This window comes from Nannobrachium achirus (assembly GCF_963921795.1).
Source record: "Nannobrachium achirus genome assembly, chromosome: 13".
Lineage (NCBI taxonomy): Eukaryota > Metazoa > Chordata > Actinopteri > Myctophiformes > Myctophidae > Nannobrachium > Nannobrachium achirus.
This window is the reverse complement of record NC_137833.1, coordinates 6016485-6037802: the sequence shown is the minus strand read 5'-3', so window position 1 is coordinate 6037802 and position 21318 is coordinate 6016485. Positions and strand designations below refer to the sequence as shown.

The 21318-nt window shown below is 42.6% G+C and overlaps 1 protein-coding gene across 1 annotated transcript; it reads right to left on the bottom strand.

Annotated features, from left to right (window-relative positions):
- Positions 1–932: 932 nt before the first annotated feature.
- On the bottom strand, positions 933–20694 carry sufu (suppressor of fused homolog). The gene is made up of 12 exons (XM_080740405.1): positions 20138–20694; positions 15649–15783; positions 12701–12837; positions 11446–11588; positions 9601–9686; positions 8221–8293; positions 6255–6411; positions 5898–6000; positions 5409–5543; positions 2693–2831; positions 1823–1891; positions 933–1700 (listed from the first exon to the last, which is right to left on the bottom strand). Exons 1-12 carry the CDS (start codon positions 20284–20286, stop codon positions 1611–1613), a joined length of 1416 nt encoding a protein of 471 aa, XP_080596531.1. The 5' UTR covers positions 20287–20694; the 3' UTR covers positions 933–1610.
- Between the last annotated feature and the right edge of the window lie 624 nt (positions 20695–21318).

The following is a 21318-nucleotide window of genomic DNA, read 5'->3' as shown; positions in this document are numbered from 1 at the left end:
GAATTCTCAAAATTCGTCAAAAATCGACAAGCTCACAACAGGTCGCAAATCTTTGACAATTTTCTAAAGATGAGAGCTTCTTCTTTGACGCTAGATGGAGCCAACCTATGAGTCACCATTTGTTTTCGTTTTTGTCACTCTCTGGACCACGTGGAGCCACGTGGATCATGTGTGACGTGACCGCAAAAAGATAACGACATCCAGTCCGGATGGGATGTTTTATAACATGCTTACCATTAATTCCAATTGTAGCGCAAGTCTCTCATCCAGGGTGCAGTCAACTGCCTGTATCTCTGCATTGGATTATCACCACCGGACCATTTATTTATTTTCCCCCGACTTCAAGGGTGGCGTCCCGTAACATTCTATGATTTTTCAAAGGTTAGTGGAAAAACTCTCTGAATGCTGGCAGTGGCGGATAGACCATGTTTTAACTCCACCAGTTAACGGGTTAAAGGGATATTCCACTTTCAACAGGGAGCAGTGGTAGGGCCTCTCTCCACACACACCCATTGTAACTTCAAACCATTATTAACCATGATAGATTTATGAAAAACATCCATTATTTTTTCTGGTGACTCATACTACCCTCCTAATACGTGAGCAGGCCGTGTTTTTTCGATAACTTTTTTCATTTATTTTTAATAATTATTTGGGAAAATGGAAAAACTGAAATACAAAGAAATAATTATTAAAAATAAATGAAAAAAGTTATCGAAAAAACACGGCCTGCTCACATATTAGGAGGGGTAGTATGAGTCACCAGAAAAAATAATGGGGTGTTTCTAATGAATCTATCATGGTTAAAATGAAGTTTGAAGTTACAATGGGTGTGTGTGGGGAGAGGCCCTGGGCCTGGAGGGCCTGCAACATTTACATCAAATATGAAATATCTAAATATTCAATCAAGCTAATTAAAAACTGTTCAGGGTATTCATAAAAGCCTGATTAGATGATAAAATTACCAAAAGTTTTTTTGAAAGTGAAATATCCCTTTAAGTGACTAAAACCAGGACAAGACAACACGTATGCCATATCCACAATATGATATTCATATGAAATTCCCAGACCATATCTAGTGACGTATCACATTTTTTTTCCGTCATACGTTCAATCTATTGCCCTGCCCCAATATTCAAGTCTCTACTAGTCTTCACATGAAGGCTCTATGATGGGGGATCATTCATAAAACGCTGTTAAGTGTCCGACGATGGACGAGAGTCTCTGGCTGTCTGTCTGCTGCAGCTCAAGGTCCATGGATGAAGGCTGACCACAGCAAACAGGCTGAAGTCCCATGTCCTTCCAAAGGCTAGTCTGGGAGTGTGTGTTTGAGTGGGAGTGTGTGTGTGTGTGTGTGTGTGTGTGTGTGTGTGTGTGTGTGTGTGTGTGTGTGTGTGTGTGTGTGTGTGTGTGTGTGTGTGTGTGTGTGTGTGTGTGCGTGCACGTTCATGTGTTCTCAGTCCAGGGCAGAGTCATACATCAGAGCACAAGTGTGTATGTGTGCATGTGTGTGTGTGTGTGTGTGTGTGTGTGTGTGTGTGTGTGTGTGTGTGTGTGTGTGTGTGTGTGTGTGTGTGTGTGTGTGTGTGTGCGCGTGTGCGTTCCCCGTCTCATTGCAGAGGGTTGTCGAACACGGAGTCTGGTAGCACGGAGATCTTCAGCTTCTTGTCTGGCCAACTGTACTCCTTTGGTAAAACCGTCTGCAAAAAAAGGCAAAAAAGGAAACCCAAAGGTACTTTTAAAACCTGAGCCCAAACAAACACAAAATGAAAGCTAAAAAGAGGACCACAGAAGTCCCCAGAGTCTCCATTTCACCTCCTACCTCTTCACACGTGTTCAGCTCCTGTATGTCCCCGAGCATCTGATCTACAAACTCCTCGGTCAGCAAGATCTAAAGATGGGCAGAAGACAAGTCAGTCAAATGATGGTTTGACTTTTGACTGCTTTAAACGTGGACTGCTTTTAACAATGGAGATCGAAAAATGCCGGTGACAACACATCTACATTGACTTGTACATTAGTTATTTCTTAGCAAACGACGCCCTCCTGTGATGGGAGGATAAAGTAAGCTTCATGAAACCATGAGATGAAATGAATTGATCTCATCTACCCTCCTTCAGAACCGCCATGAAAGAGCATGACATTTGCAACTGGACCTAAACAACTCTTCTAGCTCAGATGATTAACTTAATGTGCAACATTGTTTTCTCACTCAACAGTAAACAAACCAACCAAGAAGTTTATAGAGAGTATCTGGACATTTCTAAAGTGACAATTTAAGGACTTTTTAATACCTCTAAAATAACAAATGAAACACTGGCAAAATTGTAAAATATATAGAGGCAGAAATTGTGAAAATAGCAGATCTACATGCTCACAACGCTCCACGTTGCGAGGCGTTGTGAGCATGTAGATCTGCTATTTTCACGATAGAACCGTGTTATACAAAATGTAATGCCTCAACTCTTAGTGCTCGTCAGGGTGGTGGGGGTCCCCAGTAAAAATATGATTATTGTGGGGGTCGCGGCCTGAAAAGGTTGAGAACCACTGTTCTTAGCTTGCCAAAATAAATGACCCCACGCTTGTTTTTCTGTAAATATTACAATGTGTGTGTGTGTGTGTGTGTGTGTGTGTGTGTGTGTGTGTGTGTGTGTGTGTGTGTGTGTGTGTGTGTGTGTGCGCGTGGTGTTACCTGGAGCCAGGGTCCGTGGGCAGCGTAAGGATGCTCCTCCGTAGCGAACGCTCCTTCCACACCTGTAGACACAAACGTAATGGCCGTGTCTCCGTTGATGCTTTTGTAGGTGAAGTGTCTTCCGTGGAGCAACCGTCCCCTGTGACAAAACAAAACCCAAAGAGTCAAGTCAACACCAGAGCAACACAGGGGAGAATTCTGTCTGTCTTCTCATCTCGTCTGTCCATTAATCTATTTTATGCGCCACGGTTTTAGTCTGTTTTTAAAAACAGACTAAAAACCTACCTTTTTAACAAAGCGTTTTCTTAATTATTACTGGGCCTTGTCTTTTTATTGTTTGCCCTGTGTTGCTTAGTTTTAAAATGTACCCGTTTTAGTATATAGCAATTCTCACAAATGTAAAGTGCGTTATACTGTAAATAAAATGCATTATTATTATTATTAGACTATGACTTTAATTCTGCCAGTCTAACTTTCATTAACCATCATCATTGTGAAATCAACACGGTCTAGAATGTTCTGAAAACTGTTCAACTCAACCTCACCAACCTGAAATGGCTGGTCTCCTCTTGACTGTACGCAGTCACAGATTTGTTCATTTACCAAAGTGGTTAGTCGACAAATTCCTATGACTATTAGTCGACCGACCGCAAATATCTTTAGTCAATGACATCCCCTAGGGGGAAACTAGAGCCTAATTTATACTGTGTGAGTCAAGCCTTAGCTCTTGGCTCATAGCTCTGGGCATTTAAGCTTGATTTATATCAGGCTGTGCAGAGAGAGGTGTTGCCAATTGAAAAATAGACGATCCGCAATCTCAAAACGTGTGGCGTTGAGCTTGTACATCGTTTTTATTATTTTCAGGCTTAACTGCCTTGAGTAATGAGTCACATAATAAATTAACCAACCGTGTCAATTTAGATTTGAACCACTTTAACCATCATTTTATCACTTTAGCGTAGTTACAGTAAAGATCTACTATTTTTTGAAAAAATATGCAAAGTTGTGCAAATCTTTGAATATATATTTTTTTAAAGCAAACATTTGTAACTCAAATCTTTTCCTCTTGGGGTCCCTGGAACAACATATTTATTAAAAAATTATAAATTATATTTTATTAAATACATATAATTTTGGCGATCCTTGACACAATTTTGATAACCTCTAAAAATGTTCAGAAAACTGTAGGGATTTAGAAGACATCTGTAGAATCAACCGCAGGTCCAAATGGGTTAAAAATACTCTCTTTGAGTCTTTTGTTAAAAGGTAGTATCTCTCTCTCTCTCATGGCAGACGCAGGCCAGTTCAATGTGTTTGCACAGCACATCTCTCTCTGTATCTTTCCCCTGTTAGTCTATCCTCTCTCTCTATCTCACACAAAGGCCTCTCTGTAAGCTGACTGTGGTCCTGTTCTTTCCCACACTGGCAGAGGGATTACATAAGCTGGCTTCATCCTCATCTCTCTGCCCCGGAGAGGAGCGTTACGACACAACGTGCTAGATGATCAATATTCACATTAAGTGTTCACGTGTTTAAGTGTTTCGTTCTTTTGTCCTTGGTGCTCTAGGTCTAGAATTATTGAATGCTTTAACCAGTGAAAAATAGCAGATATACAAGCTCACAGTGCGGCACCGGGTGCCGCGCTGCGAGCTTGTAGATCTGCTATTTTTTGAAAAAGTTGTGAAAATGTGTGCAAATCTTTGAAAATATGTATTTTCAAAGCGAACGTTTGTAACTCAAAGTTTGCTTCTGGGGGTCCCTGGAACTAAATATTTTGAGATGGGGGTCCGTGGCCAAATAAATATAATTTTGGGGGTCCTTCACATGAAAAGGTTTGAGAACCACTGACATAGTAGTCTCTCAAGAACAGACTAATTGAGCTCCAGTTAAGTGAAAAGGACCTTTTCTTTGACGATGGCTGGCCAGATTGCTGACATAGAAACATAGGTTTTTCAAAAAATCTTATAGAATCGGGTCAAAATTCAAATTTTCACGATTTTTCAAAAATAGCAGATCTACAAGCTCACAGCGCGGCACCGCGCTGTGAACTTGTATATCTGCTATTTTTTCAATAGTTAAAGCATAAAATAATGATACACAATAATGTGTACCCGTTCTGAATGGGTTAAAAAACGATCCTTTTATTTATCAACCCTGTGTGGGAACACACCTGAGATTCCTGCACGTTATTTATACTTTCAATCAAAAGATTTATTTGAGGAAATACATTTCGGTTCCAAGACATCCATCAACACTTATTATTAGCATTGTGTATTCACCTTATTTTTTGACAGCATGTTCCCACTCTTCTGATATCAAACAAGTTGATATGATATCAATCAGATAATCAAAATATATCAGTACTAGATTATGAAACTTATACACCAGAGAATGCTTATGATCATAGACTTTAGTTTATGAATGGTTTAACCTCGCCTCGCGTTCGATCCCGTTTAGAAACAACTATCGTGTTCCTGTTGCATTTTTTTTTTTTCTTTTTGAGCCGAAGGCGAATGAAAGGCCTGGGTTCTCGAGGCTACGTACAAACAGACAAAGCCAGATGTAGGAGCGGTTAGCAAAGCTCAAAAACTAATAAAATACTACAGACTCACAAAGCCTCACTCACATCACATACCAAGTGGACCCTGGGTCCATTTGGTACCATTTGTAACCTTCTTAAGAGTTGGTGAGCTCAGTAAACGTGTCGTGCAGTTACCTTAGACAGAGAGGAAGCAGCGTGCCTGACTCCTGGTTGAACTTCAGATGGACACTCTCCAGCTGCCGCGTCCTCACCAGCTCATGAGGAACGATGGCTGCCGAGCTCTCGCTCTCCAGGCTGTCCTTCCTGCTCCTGAGACGAGGCGAGGACCACAGGGAACGGTTAGGGGAGTGAGAGGAGGACCAGAGAGGACATTAAATGAGGATGGCTCAGTTAGAGAAGAGAAGGCTGTTGGGAGCGGGGAAAAAGTGTAGCGAAGATGCTCTTTGGTAGGGGACTGAAAACTATGCAACTATGGAAAAAGAAAACAAGGCCATCTTCTGGTGAAAAAAGTTAAAAAGCCTTTATTGAAGTAGCTTGTGCTCTCTTCTCTTCTGCTATTGTTGTTGGGGGCAGAGCTGTGTGTGTGTGTGTGTGTGTGTGTGTGTGTGTGTGTGTGTGTGTGTGTGTGTGTGTGTGTGTGTGTGTGTGTGCGTGTGTGCTTACTGGGGTCTCTCGTGGCCGTGTCTCTGGCTGCTGATGGGAGGCAGCGCTGCCTTACTGTTGAACTCCAAGCCTTTCCTCAGAGCCTCCCTGATCTGTTCTGTGTCTGGTGGAGAGAGACATTGAGTTACACCACAAAGGACAGCATGAGATTACCTGTGTTAACGCCTAACTCATACCACGAGGCTAGAACTAGGAGGAAGGCTCAACAATCCATATCATAAAACGTTTTATTACCATATTGACCAATAGATCAATATTTCTTCAGAAACTGTGACACTAGCGGCCAATCGTAGGAACCTTCAGTTCCGGGTTTGTTTCATGTTAGATCTGATGATAACTGGCCACCCCTGTGTGTACCTTTGTCGGACAGCCTCCGTGGTTGTGAGCCGATGCAGATGGACCTGCTGTCCTCCTCGTCCTCCGGCGGTCGACTCAGGTCGTCCCAGACGCACTTGGCGCTGACGCCGCTCAGGTTGGAGCCCTCCGACTCGATGCCCAGGTCCACTCTCTCCTGCTTGGAAGAGCAACACACAGACGCAACCATCAACCTAGCCCTCTGCACAGAGAAGAGCAACGCACAGACGCAACCATCAACCTAGCCCTCTGCACAGAGAAGAGCAACGCACAGACGCAACCATCAACACTAGCCCTCTCCACAGAGAAGAGCAACACACAGACGCAACCATCAACACTAGCCCTCTCTACAGAGAAGAGCAACGCACAGACGCAACCATCAACACTAGCCCTCTACACAGAGAAGAGCAACACACAGACGCAACCATCAACACTAGCCCTCTCCACAGAGAAGAGCAACACACAGACGCAACCATCAACACTAGTCCTCTCCACAGAGAAGAGCAACACACAGACGCAACCATCAACACTAGTCCTCTCCACAGAGAAGAGCAACGCACAGACGCAACCATCAACACTAGCTCTCTCCAAAGAGAAGAGCAACGCACAGACGCAACCATCAACACTAGCCCCCTCCAAAGAGAAGAGCAACGCACAGACGCAACCATCAACACTAGCCCTCTCCAAGGAGAAGAGCAACACTACCCTAAGTGGTATTGGCAAAAGGGCCTTTCTGTGTGGAGTTTGCATGTCAGGTAAAAATGTACCCTCACAAAAATACTGTCTATACTGCCTCCCCCTGGCCAGCCGGGGGCGCCTGATGGAGGGGAAAGGAACTGGTTGGAATAACGTGTTCCTTCCACACGCTAATTCCTAGAATCTCCCCGTCAGGTGATAAGAAGCAACTTGAACTACTCATGCATAGAAGGAAGCATGAGGTCAGTCCGTTGTCTCCCCAGGTTGGCAGAGGGAGTGTAGTGCCCAGGATTATATTAGATAATTGGCACTGGGTGAAAAATGGGTTCCAAAATCCTGGGATAAAAAGAAAGAAAAAATCAAACCTCGGTTCGAAGTGGAGCGGTGAATTTGAGCAGCTGTACCCTATGTGAGTGAGTGAGTGAGTGTAAACTGTGCCTGTGAGTGAGTGGTGAGTGTGCCTGGCCTGCACAAAACAGCGCCCCTCCTTTAACTAGTGTGTTGTGTGTGGCCACTCAAGGTATTGCCCAGGCTACGGACAGGGCCAGCCAGCCACCCAGCCAGCCAGCCAGCCAGCCAGCCACATACCCACGGATATACCTGTTCATTGGGAGCGCTTTCACCGCTCCAAAAAGAAGAGCAACACACAGACGCAACCATCAACACTAGCCCTCTCCAAAGAAAAATAAACACTCTAAAAAAGGGGTCTTCAATGTTTTCAGGCCAAGGACCCCTTAGTTGAGAAATAGATGAAGCAGGGACCCCCACTGGCCCCACAACCTGTTCATAGATTCCATATAGTTTCATTGTTTGACAGCCCAATCATCAGTGTATTTTGGATTCATGTCAATTTGTGTTTTCAGATATTTAACCACTTGACACGTCAATACTTAATAAACTTGACCTTTTACTCTGTACTTAGTCTGCTCTTTTCCCCCGATACACCAAAGCTCTTTGTCAAAAATATTTTTGGCTAAAGTGGTTAATATAAAAACATATCACTCAAAGATTTGGAGGACCCCCTGTAGCAAGTCTGAGGACCCCCTAGGAGTCCCGGACCCCCTGTTGAAGACCCTTGCTCTTAAAAAAAAGGAGTCACACCCAGTGGATCTACAGGGGGCGCTAGAATACTGCCACTAAAACACACCAACTATATTTGTTGTGGAGCCACAATTACCACATAATACACAATTATTACAAAGCGGGGACCGCTAGCATGTCGGTATCAAACAAGGCATAAATGCATATTGCAGAACACTTAGCAAAGCCTTACTTGTAAGTGTGGATCGATGTCAAAGATGGTCTCCCCTCTCCTCATGTCTGTGATCAGCCAAGGACCGCCCGCACTGTACACAGGACAAGCATGCACACAGGTTATATATTTGCATATGGAGGGGACCACAGCAAGATATATATCAATTTGGAAGTCTAGGCCTGGCACAATTATTACATAATCGTCTAATCGCAATAATGTTTTCATAATTGTTTCCACGTTGAAAAACGTTCATATATTTTCAAACATTTCAGAAATAGTGGAAATAGCAGATCTACAAGCTCACAACACGTCGCATTTGTGAGCGCGTTGTGAGCTTGTAGATTGGCTATTTTCACTATCAATGTTCTTTTTATATAGTATAAAGTTGTCAGATATGTCAGTCATTTCTTTGTATATTTAGGTTATGTGTCATATCTGCCATGTGCAACTTCAAAGTCTACAAGCCAAACAGAAATGTTATTGTCAAAGACAAAACAATTAAATCGTTAATCGCAATTATTTGAGTGACAATTAATTAATCGCCATGTCAAATGTCATAATCGTGACAGCACTACGGAGGTCCTTGAAATGAAATATTTTTTCTGATTAGCCCTGGTGCAGTGTTGTTTTTGACAGCAATTTTTGAGCGGTGGTTACACCGTCTCCTATACGTGGCCGTGTGTGTATGCGTGCGTGTGTGCGTGTGTGTCTGTCTGTATGTAGCCTGCAGGCCTGCAGTACCTTTTATGACCACACATGTTAAGGGAGGGGCGCTGTTGTTCAGGCCAGGCCACACACACACACACACACACACACACACACACACACACAGGGGGGAAGGGGGGAGGGGGGGGGTGGTTGGTGGGTAAACCACCGCTCAGTTCACACGGGTGTGATTTTTTTATTTAGTTTTAGTTATAGTCTTTTGAATAAAATGTCTTCTAGTTTTAGTCACAATTTAGTCACTTGAAAAGTTTTAGTTTTAGTCTAATTTTAGTCGACTAAATCTACAGTTGATTTAGTCAACTGAAATGTATTTTGGCAGGCCATGATGGCATCGTAATGACTGATTTTACAGTTGGTTGCGTGCTGAAAATAGCCGATCTACAAGCTCACGCGCGACGCGTTGTGAGCTTGTAGATCGGCTATTTTCAGCACGCAACACCTGGGAGCAACCAAACTTCTCCACTCGTCCCTCCCTAACGTTTTAGTCTAGTTTTTATTTTGTTGACGAAATTGTCAATATATTTAGTCTTAGTTTTAGTCATCACAGCTTAGTTTTTATTTAGTTTTCATCAGTGAAAAAAACGCAGTCGCCAAACCAATTTCGTCATAGTTTTAGTCGACGAAATCAACACTGCCCTGGTGTTGTGTGTTGTGTGTTGTGTGTCCACTCACACATGGACTCCTCGCAGCAGGTCCAGGATACCCTGACCGTTCCACTGCTGGGCCGCCTGGAGCTCCTCCGTGCACACGCCCACGATCTACAAGGAAACACCAGACACACAGTCAACCATTGTCTTATGCACTGATAATAGCAGATCTCCAAGCTCACGACACTGGCACGCAACTAAGTATGAATCATGCGTAGCTATGAGATGTGGACGTGAGCTATGATGAGTCTAGTCCAGGGGTTTTCAAAGTGGGTGACGACGGGGCACCCTGGGGTGCCGTGACGGCAGTCCAGGGGTGCCGCGAGATAATTTGATAATATTTGGAGTTTATTTGGACACTTGAAAAAATATTTATTATCATTTTAAACTTGAAGTACAAAGTTATTTTCAGTCAGTTCTAACCAAAATGGCTATTATCTCAACGTTGTCCTCGCAACATAATCACTAAAATATCGTCACTGTCGGGCAGAAACCTCGTATCTGTATCAAGTGTCAAATGTGTACGTCTTTTGGAAAAGCAAAGCCCTGCTTCATCATACAAGACTGCTGCACAAAACTAGTGAAAACAGCCGATCTACAAGCACACAACGCCTCGCGATGTGCTTGTAGATCTGCTGTTTTCACTAGTTTAGTACATTTTATTGATGATAAATACAAAACGAACGGTTTTGGACATACAAGGTTTCCGACGACGATATGCTATAAATATAAGGTGCTGGGAGTGAAAATCATAATGTAGGGGTGCCTCGGATTAAAAGAAAATATTTATGGGGTGCCCTGAGACAAAAATGTTTGGGAACCACTGGTCTAGTCTGTTCCCTTCATGCACAATAATCATTCATCTCTCAGGACTGATACCTGGGACCAACATTATTATAGTTTAGCATTTTTCCAGGGCGAGACCATGTTTTGCACCCTGTCTGTGTGTCGGTCCATCCATCAACAACTCATCTCCGGCACCGTTGGCCCAATCAACGTGAAACCGTACACGTACGCGCACACGCACACACACACACACACACACACACACACACACACACACACACACACACACACACACACACAGGGTTGTTAAGTAACAGATTACATGTAACGGGATTACGTAATCAGATTACAAAAAACAGGTAACTTGTAAAGTCTCAGGTTACATTTTAAAATGTGTAATCTAAAGTACAGTAACGGATCTGAATGATGGGGGTTACATGCTGGATTACATTCTCCCCTTGCCCTCATCAATTTTACAAATAAGTTATAACGCCAAACAATAAAATAATCAAGTCGAATCAGCGAAAAGTACTGCCACTTTGCTTAAGTAAAATTCTGTTGTCCTTTTCCTAATTTCATAGGCTCAATATTCTTGTCTATGTATCAATGGTAAAACTTAATTTATTTAATTAGAGAGTTTTGCTAAACAGTAATCCAAAAGTAACTGAAAGTAACTAGTAATTACTTTTTAAATTGTGATAATCAGATTACGTTACTGACTACATCTTCTTTGCAAGTAACTTGTAACTGTAGGGTATTCCGTTTTAAAAGTAACCCTAACAACCCTGCACACACACACACACACACACACACACACACACACACACACACACACACACACACACACACACTCTCCCTGGATGCCAGAGCAGAACCTCTGCCCCGAATGTTTCACATCAGCCTATTAAAGCAGCGATCTTTGCAAAAACAAACTTTTTTTATATTACTCCGGCAGATTTTGTCCAAACATCACGCAAATCACTACGCAGCATGAAATACACTGAAAAAGACATTTTCTCTATGATGTTCTATAAACACACAATACGGTTTGATTTACTTTTTGTTAAACCGATCATTTTCTCACCTGCAGGAAAGTGATGGTGCCAAAGGGGGTGTGGACGGGCTGCATCTGGGGGTCCTCCGTCAGCAGCATGTGTTGGATGCGAGACTCGCTGCTGTCCAGCGGACTGTGCCATGACACGTGGTCCCCGCTGCAGAACGTGTTTTCTATAGGAGAGAGAGAGGGGAAGATGTGGGCTTGAATTACCAAAGACAGAGAGAGAGGAAATCTTTCCCAGCCAAGTAAAATACACGCCTTCCGAGAGTGTTAATTTGAACGGAGAACGTGGATGGTTTAAGTTTAAGTTTATTTGATCATCACAGCATAAATAAAACATACACAACACAATCATATATGAACAAAAAAAATCATTGGTTACACTGTTAAGATGATCAAAAGGACTAGGCTGAAGCTTAGAGCTTGTAGAAGCCTATCCTATGCACATACTCATGGTTTCAAAAGATTCAAGCAGCAAAATATAACAAAGAAAAAAGCACAAAGAGAAAAAAAAACTAAAACAAAGAAGAAATGACAAAAAGCTTACCAAATCAAGGATATACCAGTATCCAAAAAGATGCAAATGTAGTTTTATAGTTAATATAATAATAAAAAATAAAAATATATATTTTTTTATCATCATTATTATCATCATTATTTGTAAAATGGTCCTCCTCCAAACCCATACCACCAATATAATATTAGGTTGGTTTCGAAGCCACCCGTCAAGACCCAAGGGTTATGTAGGAGTGAGAGAGAGAGGGAGAGGGAGAGAGAAATTCATCTACTTGGGAGGTAACGTGCAGCCGGTCCAGAGAAAAGAGGAGAATGAAGACAGCCAGGAACCAGTGTTCATCCAGCGTAGGGCCCAGGCCCACCCACGTGCAAATTGACCCCAGCTGGAGAGTAAGAAGGGGCTGAAAGGGTGGAGGGGAGGGGCGTAGCCTGGAGAGAATGGGCTTCCCTCTCTCTCTCCCTGGCCCGGCTTTTAAATACCCTCTCCTCGACCACCCTTTAAATGTATACATTATATAGACAGATTACACACGCGGAGGATCTGAACAACTTAGCAGCACATTGGTCTCCCTCCTCCTCCTCCTCCTCCTCCTCCTCTCGCTCACATGCTCAGACACAGGCCTTCACAGACCAGACCAGGGGATCTCAACCTGGGGGTCGGGACCTAACCCAATAATTCTAGGCCTAAATGGGCTAAGTGTAAAGAATAGAGAAAGATACAAGGACAACTAAGTTTAGTAAAAGTCTTAGCAAACATCATTCTTACCAGACTGGAATACGTAGCGTGCCAGGCCCTGCATGAGCTCCGCCGGCCAGGTTGGAGGAGCCGTCTCCCCCAGCTCTCTCTTCAGCCTGAAGGTCAGCTCAAAGCCAAAGCCACTGGGTCCCTCCGCTCCTGTGAACCTGACACACACACATGCAAACAGTTTATTTTGTGTTCTTTCTCAAATCGCAACTGTCTGTTCGCAGGGTGACTCAAGTCATCGAGCAGTCAGACTTCTTAGGAGGTTATTAGGAAATAAGCAGGAATGTTTTGCTAAATGCAAGGCCACTGAGATAGAGAGCTGGGACAATACTGACAACATTAACAGTTCTACTGCCATATTTATTATTTATTTATTTGTGCTGGTGCCATCAAAAAGTAGCTTACCTTTGTGATGTTATAGAAAATTATCTATGGATCATTTCCAAACATAATCGTTTTCAATGGACACATATCTGTACTGTAGCCAAACTGGCGGCAGGGGGAAGCCTTATGCAAGGAATGAATGTGAAATGGCCCTCCCCTCTTTCCAAGCAGTAAAAGAGTTAACTACTTTCAACCTGGCGTCTCTGTTTTGGCCCTGTCAATACAGGCAAAACATAAAAATAAAAAAAACCCTATTCGTCATATGACAAATGATAAAGGCTGTAAGTAGTTACAGTAATTTGTATCAAATCCTTGACTGCAATCATTAGCACAGTTCAGAAAGAAGTCTTCTTCAATCATGCTAGTAGTTTTTACTGGCCCTGCTAAACTAGGAGACTAAATCATGTCATTACAGGCAAGATTTTAAAAAATAATTAAAATGTTCAAGAAATACCAATAATTTCCGCTACTCGTCATATGACAAAAAATTATATAGGCCATTTAAGTAGTTAGTTATTTTTATCAAATCCTTGACTGCAATCATTAAATGGAAATGAGCGAGAGCACAGTTCAGATGCCTAGATGTGAGAAAGAAGTCTTCTTCAATGCTAGTGGTTTTTAACTGACCCTGCTAAAACCCAGAGACTTAAACCTGTCAGCACCGTTTAAATTAACATAAACAGCAGCAGCTGTTCTTGTTGCTCTTCTCTCTTTCATGGTAAAAAAGCACAAAGCTGTCAGAAATCACCAAGAGTGCTTTAGAACAATGGAGAGAGACGCGAGTCATTAACCCTGTGTCTCAGTAGGTGGTCTGGTCTGGCTGCCGGTCGCCATGACTGCATAAACTCAAGGAGAGAGTGGTGTTACTGTTAACACATGAACCAAATATTTGGCCTGACCCAGCCTGGAACCTTCTTAATGCAACATCACTCACCAGTCAGAGACTTTGTGCAATGAAAAGCTATTAAATATACCGTAATACCCCATTTTATCATACATGTATTATGCCATGCAGATTCAAGACATAAATATGTTATTCAATATTTGTGACTGACAGCTCATGAACTGGGTAAACAAGAGCAAAACTATTTGGTTTCGGTTCCTCAATCAACAATGTAGCAGCAATAACAACAACAATCAGAGCTGCCAACCCTCACGCAATGAGCGTGAGACTCACTCAAATGACCCTCTTCACACGCTCTCACGCCACACATCGTATTTCTCACGCAGTCATATCACCAGCCATCACAAAGTGGAAAACTGCGTCAACTCAAAGTGTCACTGAGACGTCCACTTCGGCCGCGATTTGAGCAATTAAAGGGCTTAAAATACTGTATCTGATTCTGAAGTAGGCTAATGATTAGATGCGTCGCGGTGTGTGCGTGAGCGTCTGGTGTGAGGAGCGCTGCGTGCACGGTGCATGTTCCCTGCGCACATCATTCTCTACAGTAAGATCGACAGGCGAGAGGAGGATCTACAACATTAATTCAACACGTCCAAAATGCCCATTGCTAGCAGGCAGTTTGAATGAGGAGGGACTTTTGGATGGATGCGTGTGCAAAAAGAACAGATCTTCAAGCTAAAGACGTGTTGCAGCTTAATGACATGTAAACATGAGGGAACTATTGCTGTATTGACTTTGACCCCTAAGGACCTTCCAGGGAGAGTGCTCATGTGCGTCTTGCGGTGACACGCTCCCTAGTTTTTCTTCTTCTCTGAGCTGCTTTTTTTGTTTGTTTTTTTCGCACTGATTCTTGACTTGCAATATTAGGTTGTGTTGGTAGTTTCTGAGTATTCTGCTTTGTTTAACAATGTCAGTGAGATACTTGTTGCACTAACTAGCATTGACTGTTACGGTCTCTTTTTGTAAGACACTTTATGTATATATACTTATATATTATTCGCCCCCTCTATTGCTGCACCTTCTCTTTATTGGTACTGTACTGCTCTTTTTTTCCTCTTATCTATCTTTTTTTCTTACTTCTCTGTAACTTTGTAAATACTGTATACTGCTATGCTACAACTGGACAACTGAATTTCCCCCTTGGGATAATAAAGGTATCTATCTATCTACATGTATCCATAATTTTCCCATCCTAGTAAAGCCTGATAAAAGTCTCAAACTCCCTGTAAAATGCAACAGAATACAGGCAATAATCTACTCTTTTAACTTGTTGTGTGTGTGTGTGTGTGTGTGTGTGTGTGTGTGTGTGTGTGTGTGTGTGTGTGTGTGTGTGTGTGTGTGTGTGTACCTCATTTACACACACATCATGTTTGGATGGATGTGCTAATTGTCAATATGTAGATACCTTGTTGTGCCTTTTCTTTATTTCTTTTTTTTAATCACTTCCTTTTCTTTCTGGAAACAATCAAAACGATGGGAGCTTGCACAAAAACTATTCCACCTACTGTTTTTACTAGTGAATCAGTGATGTAGCAATAAAGATCTGTGCGATTGTGTGCGTACTGCGTAGCTGCCTCTATGTGTGTACAGTGTGTAGATGGACTATCTCAGTGGCCACACAACAAAAACAATACCAAGCGACATGCCGACATCCTGTCTGTGCCAAGTGCAACCTACTTACTCATGAACTCTATTGTCCCCGTAGAGGTCGCTCAGTCCAAAGCTGACGTAGTGCCAATGCTCCTGGATGTCCTGGCCGGGACAGCCCACATTCCTGTACATGCTGATGTAGTCTAATGGGTCTGGTCCCCCTAACCTGAGAGAAACACACAGTCAGATACGATGTAGTCTAATGCAGGGGTTTTCAAAGTGGGTGACGGGGCACCCTGGGGTGCCGTGACGGCAGTCCAGGGGTGCCGCGAGATCATTTGATAATATTTGGAATTTATTTGGACACTTTGAAAATATTTTTTATCATTTTAAACTTGAAGTAGAAAGTTATTTTCAGTCCGTTCGAACCAAAATGGCTATTATCTCAACGTTTTCCTCGCAACATAATCACTAAAATAACGTCACTGTCGGGCGATATTTTAGTAGTTTTGTCACATAAAACTAGTGAAAACAGCAGATCTACAAGCACACAACGCCTCGCGATGCGAGGCGTTGTGTGCTTGTAGATCGGCTGTTTTCACTAGTTTAGTACATTTTATAGACGATAAATACAAAACGAACGGTTTTGGACATACAAGGTTTCCACCCAACAACGACGATATGCTATAAATATAAGGTGCTGGGAGTGAAAATTATAATGTAGGGGTGCCTCGGATTAAAAAAATATTCATGGGGTGCCCTGAGACAAAACAGTTTAGGAACCCCTGGTCTAATGGGTCTGGACCCCCTAACCTGAGAGAAACACACAGTTAGACCTGATGTAGTCTAATGCAGGGGTTTTCAAACTTTTTTGACTCAGGGCACCCCTGTAAATAACTTTTTCATCCACGGCACCCCTGAGTTACACTGTTGTCTTACATCATATTGGAGAAATATCCGTTTCCATCAGAACTGACTGAAAATAACTTTACCACTTGAACCCCAGCATGCCTATTCTGGGGGGAAGGTTCACCAAAAAGAGCCGATCTACAAGCTCACAACGCGTCACAACGTGACGCGTTGTGAGCTTGCAGATCTGCTATTTTTGGTGAAGAGAGTTGTCGTAGATGGAAAAAGAACTCAATTACAGAGCAAATCAGGTCTGTTTTACTAGGCATAGTGAAGTGATATTGATGCAGTCTGTGATAATGACGAATTCCAAATATTATCAAATGATCTCGCGGCACCCCTGGACTGGCATCACGGCACCCCAGGGTGCCCCGTCACCCACTTTGAAAACCCCTGGTCTAATGGGTCTGGACCCCCTAACCTGAGAGAAACACACAGTTAAAGGACCACTTCATCTCTGGGACAACCAGATCTTATTTTATTGTTGTTTGGGACACGATCAACACAATCCCGAGTTATTTTTTGTGTTCAATCTGTGTTTTTAGATATTTTAGTATTTCAGCATGCTACAAAGCACCATGTGATGCTTTGTAGCATGATATTGCATCATCTGATGCATCATATGATGCAAAATGCATCATATGACCAGTTGTAGCATGCTGAAATACTAAAATATCTAAAAACACAGATTGAACACAAAAAATAACGTAGGATTGTGTTGATCGTGTGCCAAATAAAATAAGATCCGGTTGTCCCAGAGGTGAAGTGGTCCTTTAAGACATGATGTAGTCTAATGGGTATGGATCCCCTAACCTGAGAGAAATATCAAGACAAACACTTGGACATGTCATTCATTCATTCATACGAGACAATGTGATCCTGTTGATTTCACTCAAGTGTACAAATGGAACCAAATGGACCTGTAACTCCGAGTCTGCAAGTGTGCAAATGGAACTTTTCAATGAATAGGAATAATGAATAGAACACTAATTTCTGGCCTTGACAGCCCATACACCCAAACAGAGTCCCAAGTGATTGCATCAAACAACGTTAAATGGTGTTAAACTCACTTTGACACTCGATTCGCCATTCTCTTTATGCATGCGCATACATTGAGTTCAAAAGGACCCCCCAATGTAAACAAGCCATTGTGTTTTCTTGGATTTAAATCCTATTAGTAGACCTTGTATGTGAACTGTACTGTCCTGTGCTTTTCCTATGCAAACTTCTAATCAAGTATTCAAAATACTTTCACTTATAGATCTCGATATGGACTTTATAAAGGCAAGATAAACGATTTTCTCATCTTTTAAATCATTTTATTGTGTGCGCTTCATTTGTTTGTTGTGTTATTGCTTTAGCCCTGGTTTGGCTAGGTGTCACTGACTTGTAATAATAGTTATAAACTTGTAATAGAGGTTTTTAATCTCAATGTGACTTCCTGTTTAAACAAAGCTTGTATATTATATGCAGAAGTAGGGTCATATAAACTTTGTCTTCAGCTTGATCAACTCTACCCAAAACAAAGTCACGTACATGATTACATCTATGGCTGCTAGAGAATGCTTTGGCTGTAAATGATGTTAGCTTTCCTGATTGTTTTGGTCTCCAGATTTGGTAAACTACTACGTTATAATAACACATCATTCTGCAGTGTGACAAACTGAGAATACATGTGTCATATTATTTATGCTTTACATCTCTTTAAAGTCTCCAAATTCGAACCATACAAAGACTGTAAACAATATGCTTTGTTCATCTTTCGTGTGCTTCAGTTGTTTGTTGTGTTATACTGGTTTAGCCCTGTTTTGGCTAGGTGTCACTGACTTGTAATAATACAGTTATAAGCTTGTAATAGATTTCTTTAAAAAAAAATCACAATTCGACTTAATGTTTAAATAAAGGTTTGATTGATTGAAGACTTTATTAGAAGTTTGCATAGGAAAAGGTACAGTTTCATGACGGTACAGTTCACTGGTACAAGGTCTACTAAAAGGAGATCCATGAAAAGACTAAGCTTATTTCCACTGGAAACCATTGAAGTATCTCATATAACATTGAATGACAGACAAATAGAACACAGTACTATGCAGTAGATATGTAAAGAAAAACAAAATAGAAGACAGTAAGTCAAAACAAACAGTATATACAAAGAAGGGGCAGGGGAGGGTAGGGTTGGGCTAGATTCTTTTTTACCAGTTGCGAACGGCTGCTGCCTGTAAGTGGTTTTTCAGGGCAATTTTAAAGGATGCTAGTGATCCACACTCCTTTGTGGCCTTCGGTAAGGCTTTCCACATTTTGGTGGTATAGCAGAAAAAAGAGTTTGACCCTTTGTTGGTTTTGACTCTGGGTTGAAAGTGATCTGTGGCGCTGCCTCTGGTGTTGTAATTATGGACATCCTTAATGTTTATAAAGTATTTTGACAGGTACTTGGGTATCATAGTGGTGTAGTGTATCTTGTACACCAGGCCCATTGCAAGTTGCTGTACTCTGTCAACTACTCTGAGCCACCCCACTCTTAACTGGTGAGTAGCGGTGAGGTGAGTCTGATAGGGAAGTCTAAGCAGGACCCTAATTAGTTTATTTTGGGCTGTTTGTAGTTTAGTTTTCAGGGCTTGTGGGGCGTCACAATACCATACGTGGACTCCGTAGTCAAAGAGGGGCTGGATTATTGCACCAGCTATGGTCTTCAGTGTGTTGGAATTGACCATCGGGGCGATCCTCTGTAGGAAACGAGTTCGTTGGTTGATTTTATTTATTACTTTAGAAGTCATCTTTTCACTGGAAAGATTAGCTTCAAGGATACATCCTAAGTAAGAGATTTCGTTTTTTCGTGTTATGACCTTGTCACCCACTTTGATTGTGAAGTTATCAACTTTTTTGAGGTTATGATTTGATCCAAAGAGGATGGACTCTGTTTTACCCAGGTGAATTGATAATTTGTTGTCGTTAAGCCATGTGCAGATCTTACTTAGTTCAGAGTTAAGTGTCTTCTCAACCTGCAAGTGGTCCTTGCCCGAGACTAGGAGAGCCGAGTCATCCGCGAACAGGAACAGGTTGCAGTCACAAGCAGATGCCATGTCGTTCACGTATATTAGGAACAACAGAGGTCCCAGTATGCTACCTTGAGGAACACCACAGTTTACCGGGAGGGGGGGGACAGGGTACCGTTAATCTCCACCACCTGTTCCCTCCCCACCAGGTAAGACTGCATCCACCTCACTGCTGCGCTGTCAAGACCGATGGCTTTTAGTTTCTCAATCAGAATAGAATGATTTACGGTGTCAAATGCCTTCTGGAGGTCCATCATGACCATGCCGCTATATTTGCCGTCATCCGCTTCACGTTTGATTTGGTCAGTCAGGTTGTATATTAGTCAGGTTGTATATTATAAGCATAAGTAGTGTCATAAACTGTCTTCAGAAAACTCAACTCTAGCCAAAACAAAGTCACTTACATCTATGGCTGCTAGAGAATGCATGACTACATTATGTTAGCTTTCCTGATTGTTTTACTCTCCAAATCTGGTAAGTAACTTCATAACACAGTATTCTTTAGAGAACACACTGGGAATACATGTTGTATCATCATGTCATTTCTGCTTTACATTTCTTTAAATCTCCAAATTGGAACCCACACAAACCCACAAAGCATTAAAAAAGACAACTCACCAGTACTTGACGATAGCAGTGACCTGCAGCGGGTTGGCCTGCTCCGGGTAGAGGCGCCGGCATTCCCCGTAGATGGCCTGCAGTCCCGGGGGGAAGAGCGACGCGAGGCCCGGGGCTTGAGCGCCGCTGCTAGGCCGCGCTTCGTCCATGGAGTCCCACACAGTCACACAGCCTCGGAAAACACTTTAAACAACACCCAGTCAACACTAACTGTGTCTGCGTCCACACAGCGTCAACTAGCGAGCATAACTTCAGTAATAATAGACTTTTATATCAGCCTAGAGAGGTGGTGTTTGTCTGTAGAAAACTATCAACATTAAACCACTCGTCTTCTGTTTCTCTCTCTACAAGCCTGTTGCTCACAGGGGGCGGGGCCAAGCCTGTTGCTTTGGTGATGCGGCGCAGCCATTGGTCGAACGCACCGAGCGACGTCTGCCGCGGCCAATGGCCGACGTGGGTTTCCTTTATTGTTATTGAATGGCAAAAAATAGTTGGTTCCAAATAATACATCATAAACCAATATAAATAACGAAACACTGTAAAACTATGAACTAAAACATGAATAAATAAATAGATAGATAAATGAACTAATAAACGAATGTTTGAATTGTATTTTCAATTGTATTTATTTCATTCATTGTTGCGACCGTAGGTCGCAGTTACTTGCACACTATCCAAACCTCCACCGGCTGTCCCTCCGTCACTCCCTCCGTCACTCCCTCCGTCACTCCCTCTGTCACACGTCACACGTCACACTTTTGCCCTGCTCATATCTCTGCAACCGTTGCCCCGATCCATGCCAGATTTTGCACACACACTCCTTGCCTGCCAAACTACAACCTCCAAGGACCCCCGGAGTTTCGGGGACCCCCAGGTCCCTGGGGGACCCCCAGGTGTAAAAAATTACCAAATGTGCAAAAATGACCACCCCAACGGGGCTGCTCTCTCTGTGTCACACACACACACACACACACACACACACACACACACACACACACACACTCTCTCTCTCTCTCAAACATAATGTGTGACCTGCCAAGTGGCAAGGAATGTTGCCACTGTCCTCTCTCTCTCACACACACACACACACACACACACACACACACACACACACACACACACACACACACACACACACACACACACACACACACACACACACACACACACACACACACACC

Bases quoted from the DNA above. Each gene is read 5' to 3' on its own strand.
- sufu (XM_080740405.1), bottom strand. From the start codon at position 20,286: ATGGACGAAGCGCGGCCTAGCAGCGGCGCTCAAGCCCCGGGCCTCGCG. The intron at 12,838-15,648 runs GTAAGTAGGTTG...TGTGTGTGTCAG, and splicing joins GGGGACAATAGAGTTCATGA to GTTCACAGGAGCGGAGGGAC. The intron at 11,589-12,700 runs GTAAGAATGATG...TCTCTCCTATAG, and splicing joins ACGCTACGTATTCCAGTCTG to AAAACACGTTCTGCAGCGGG.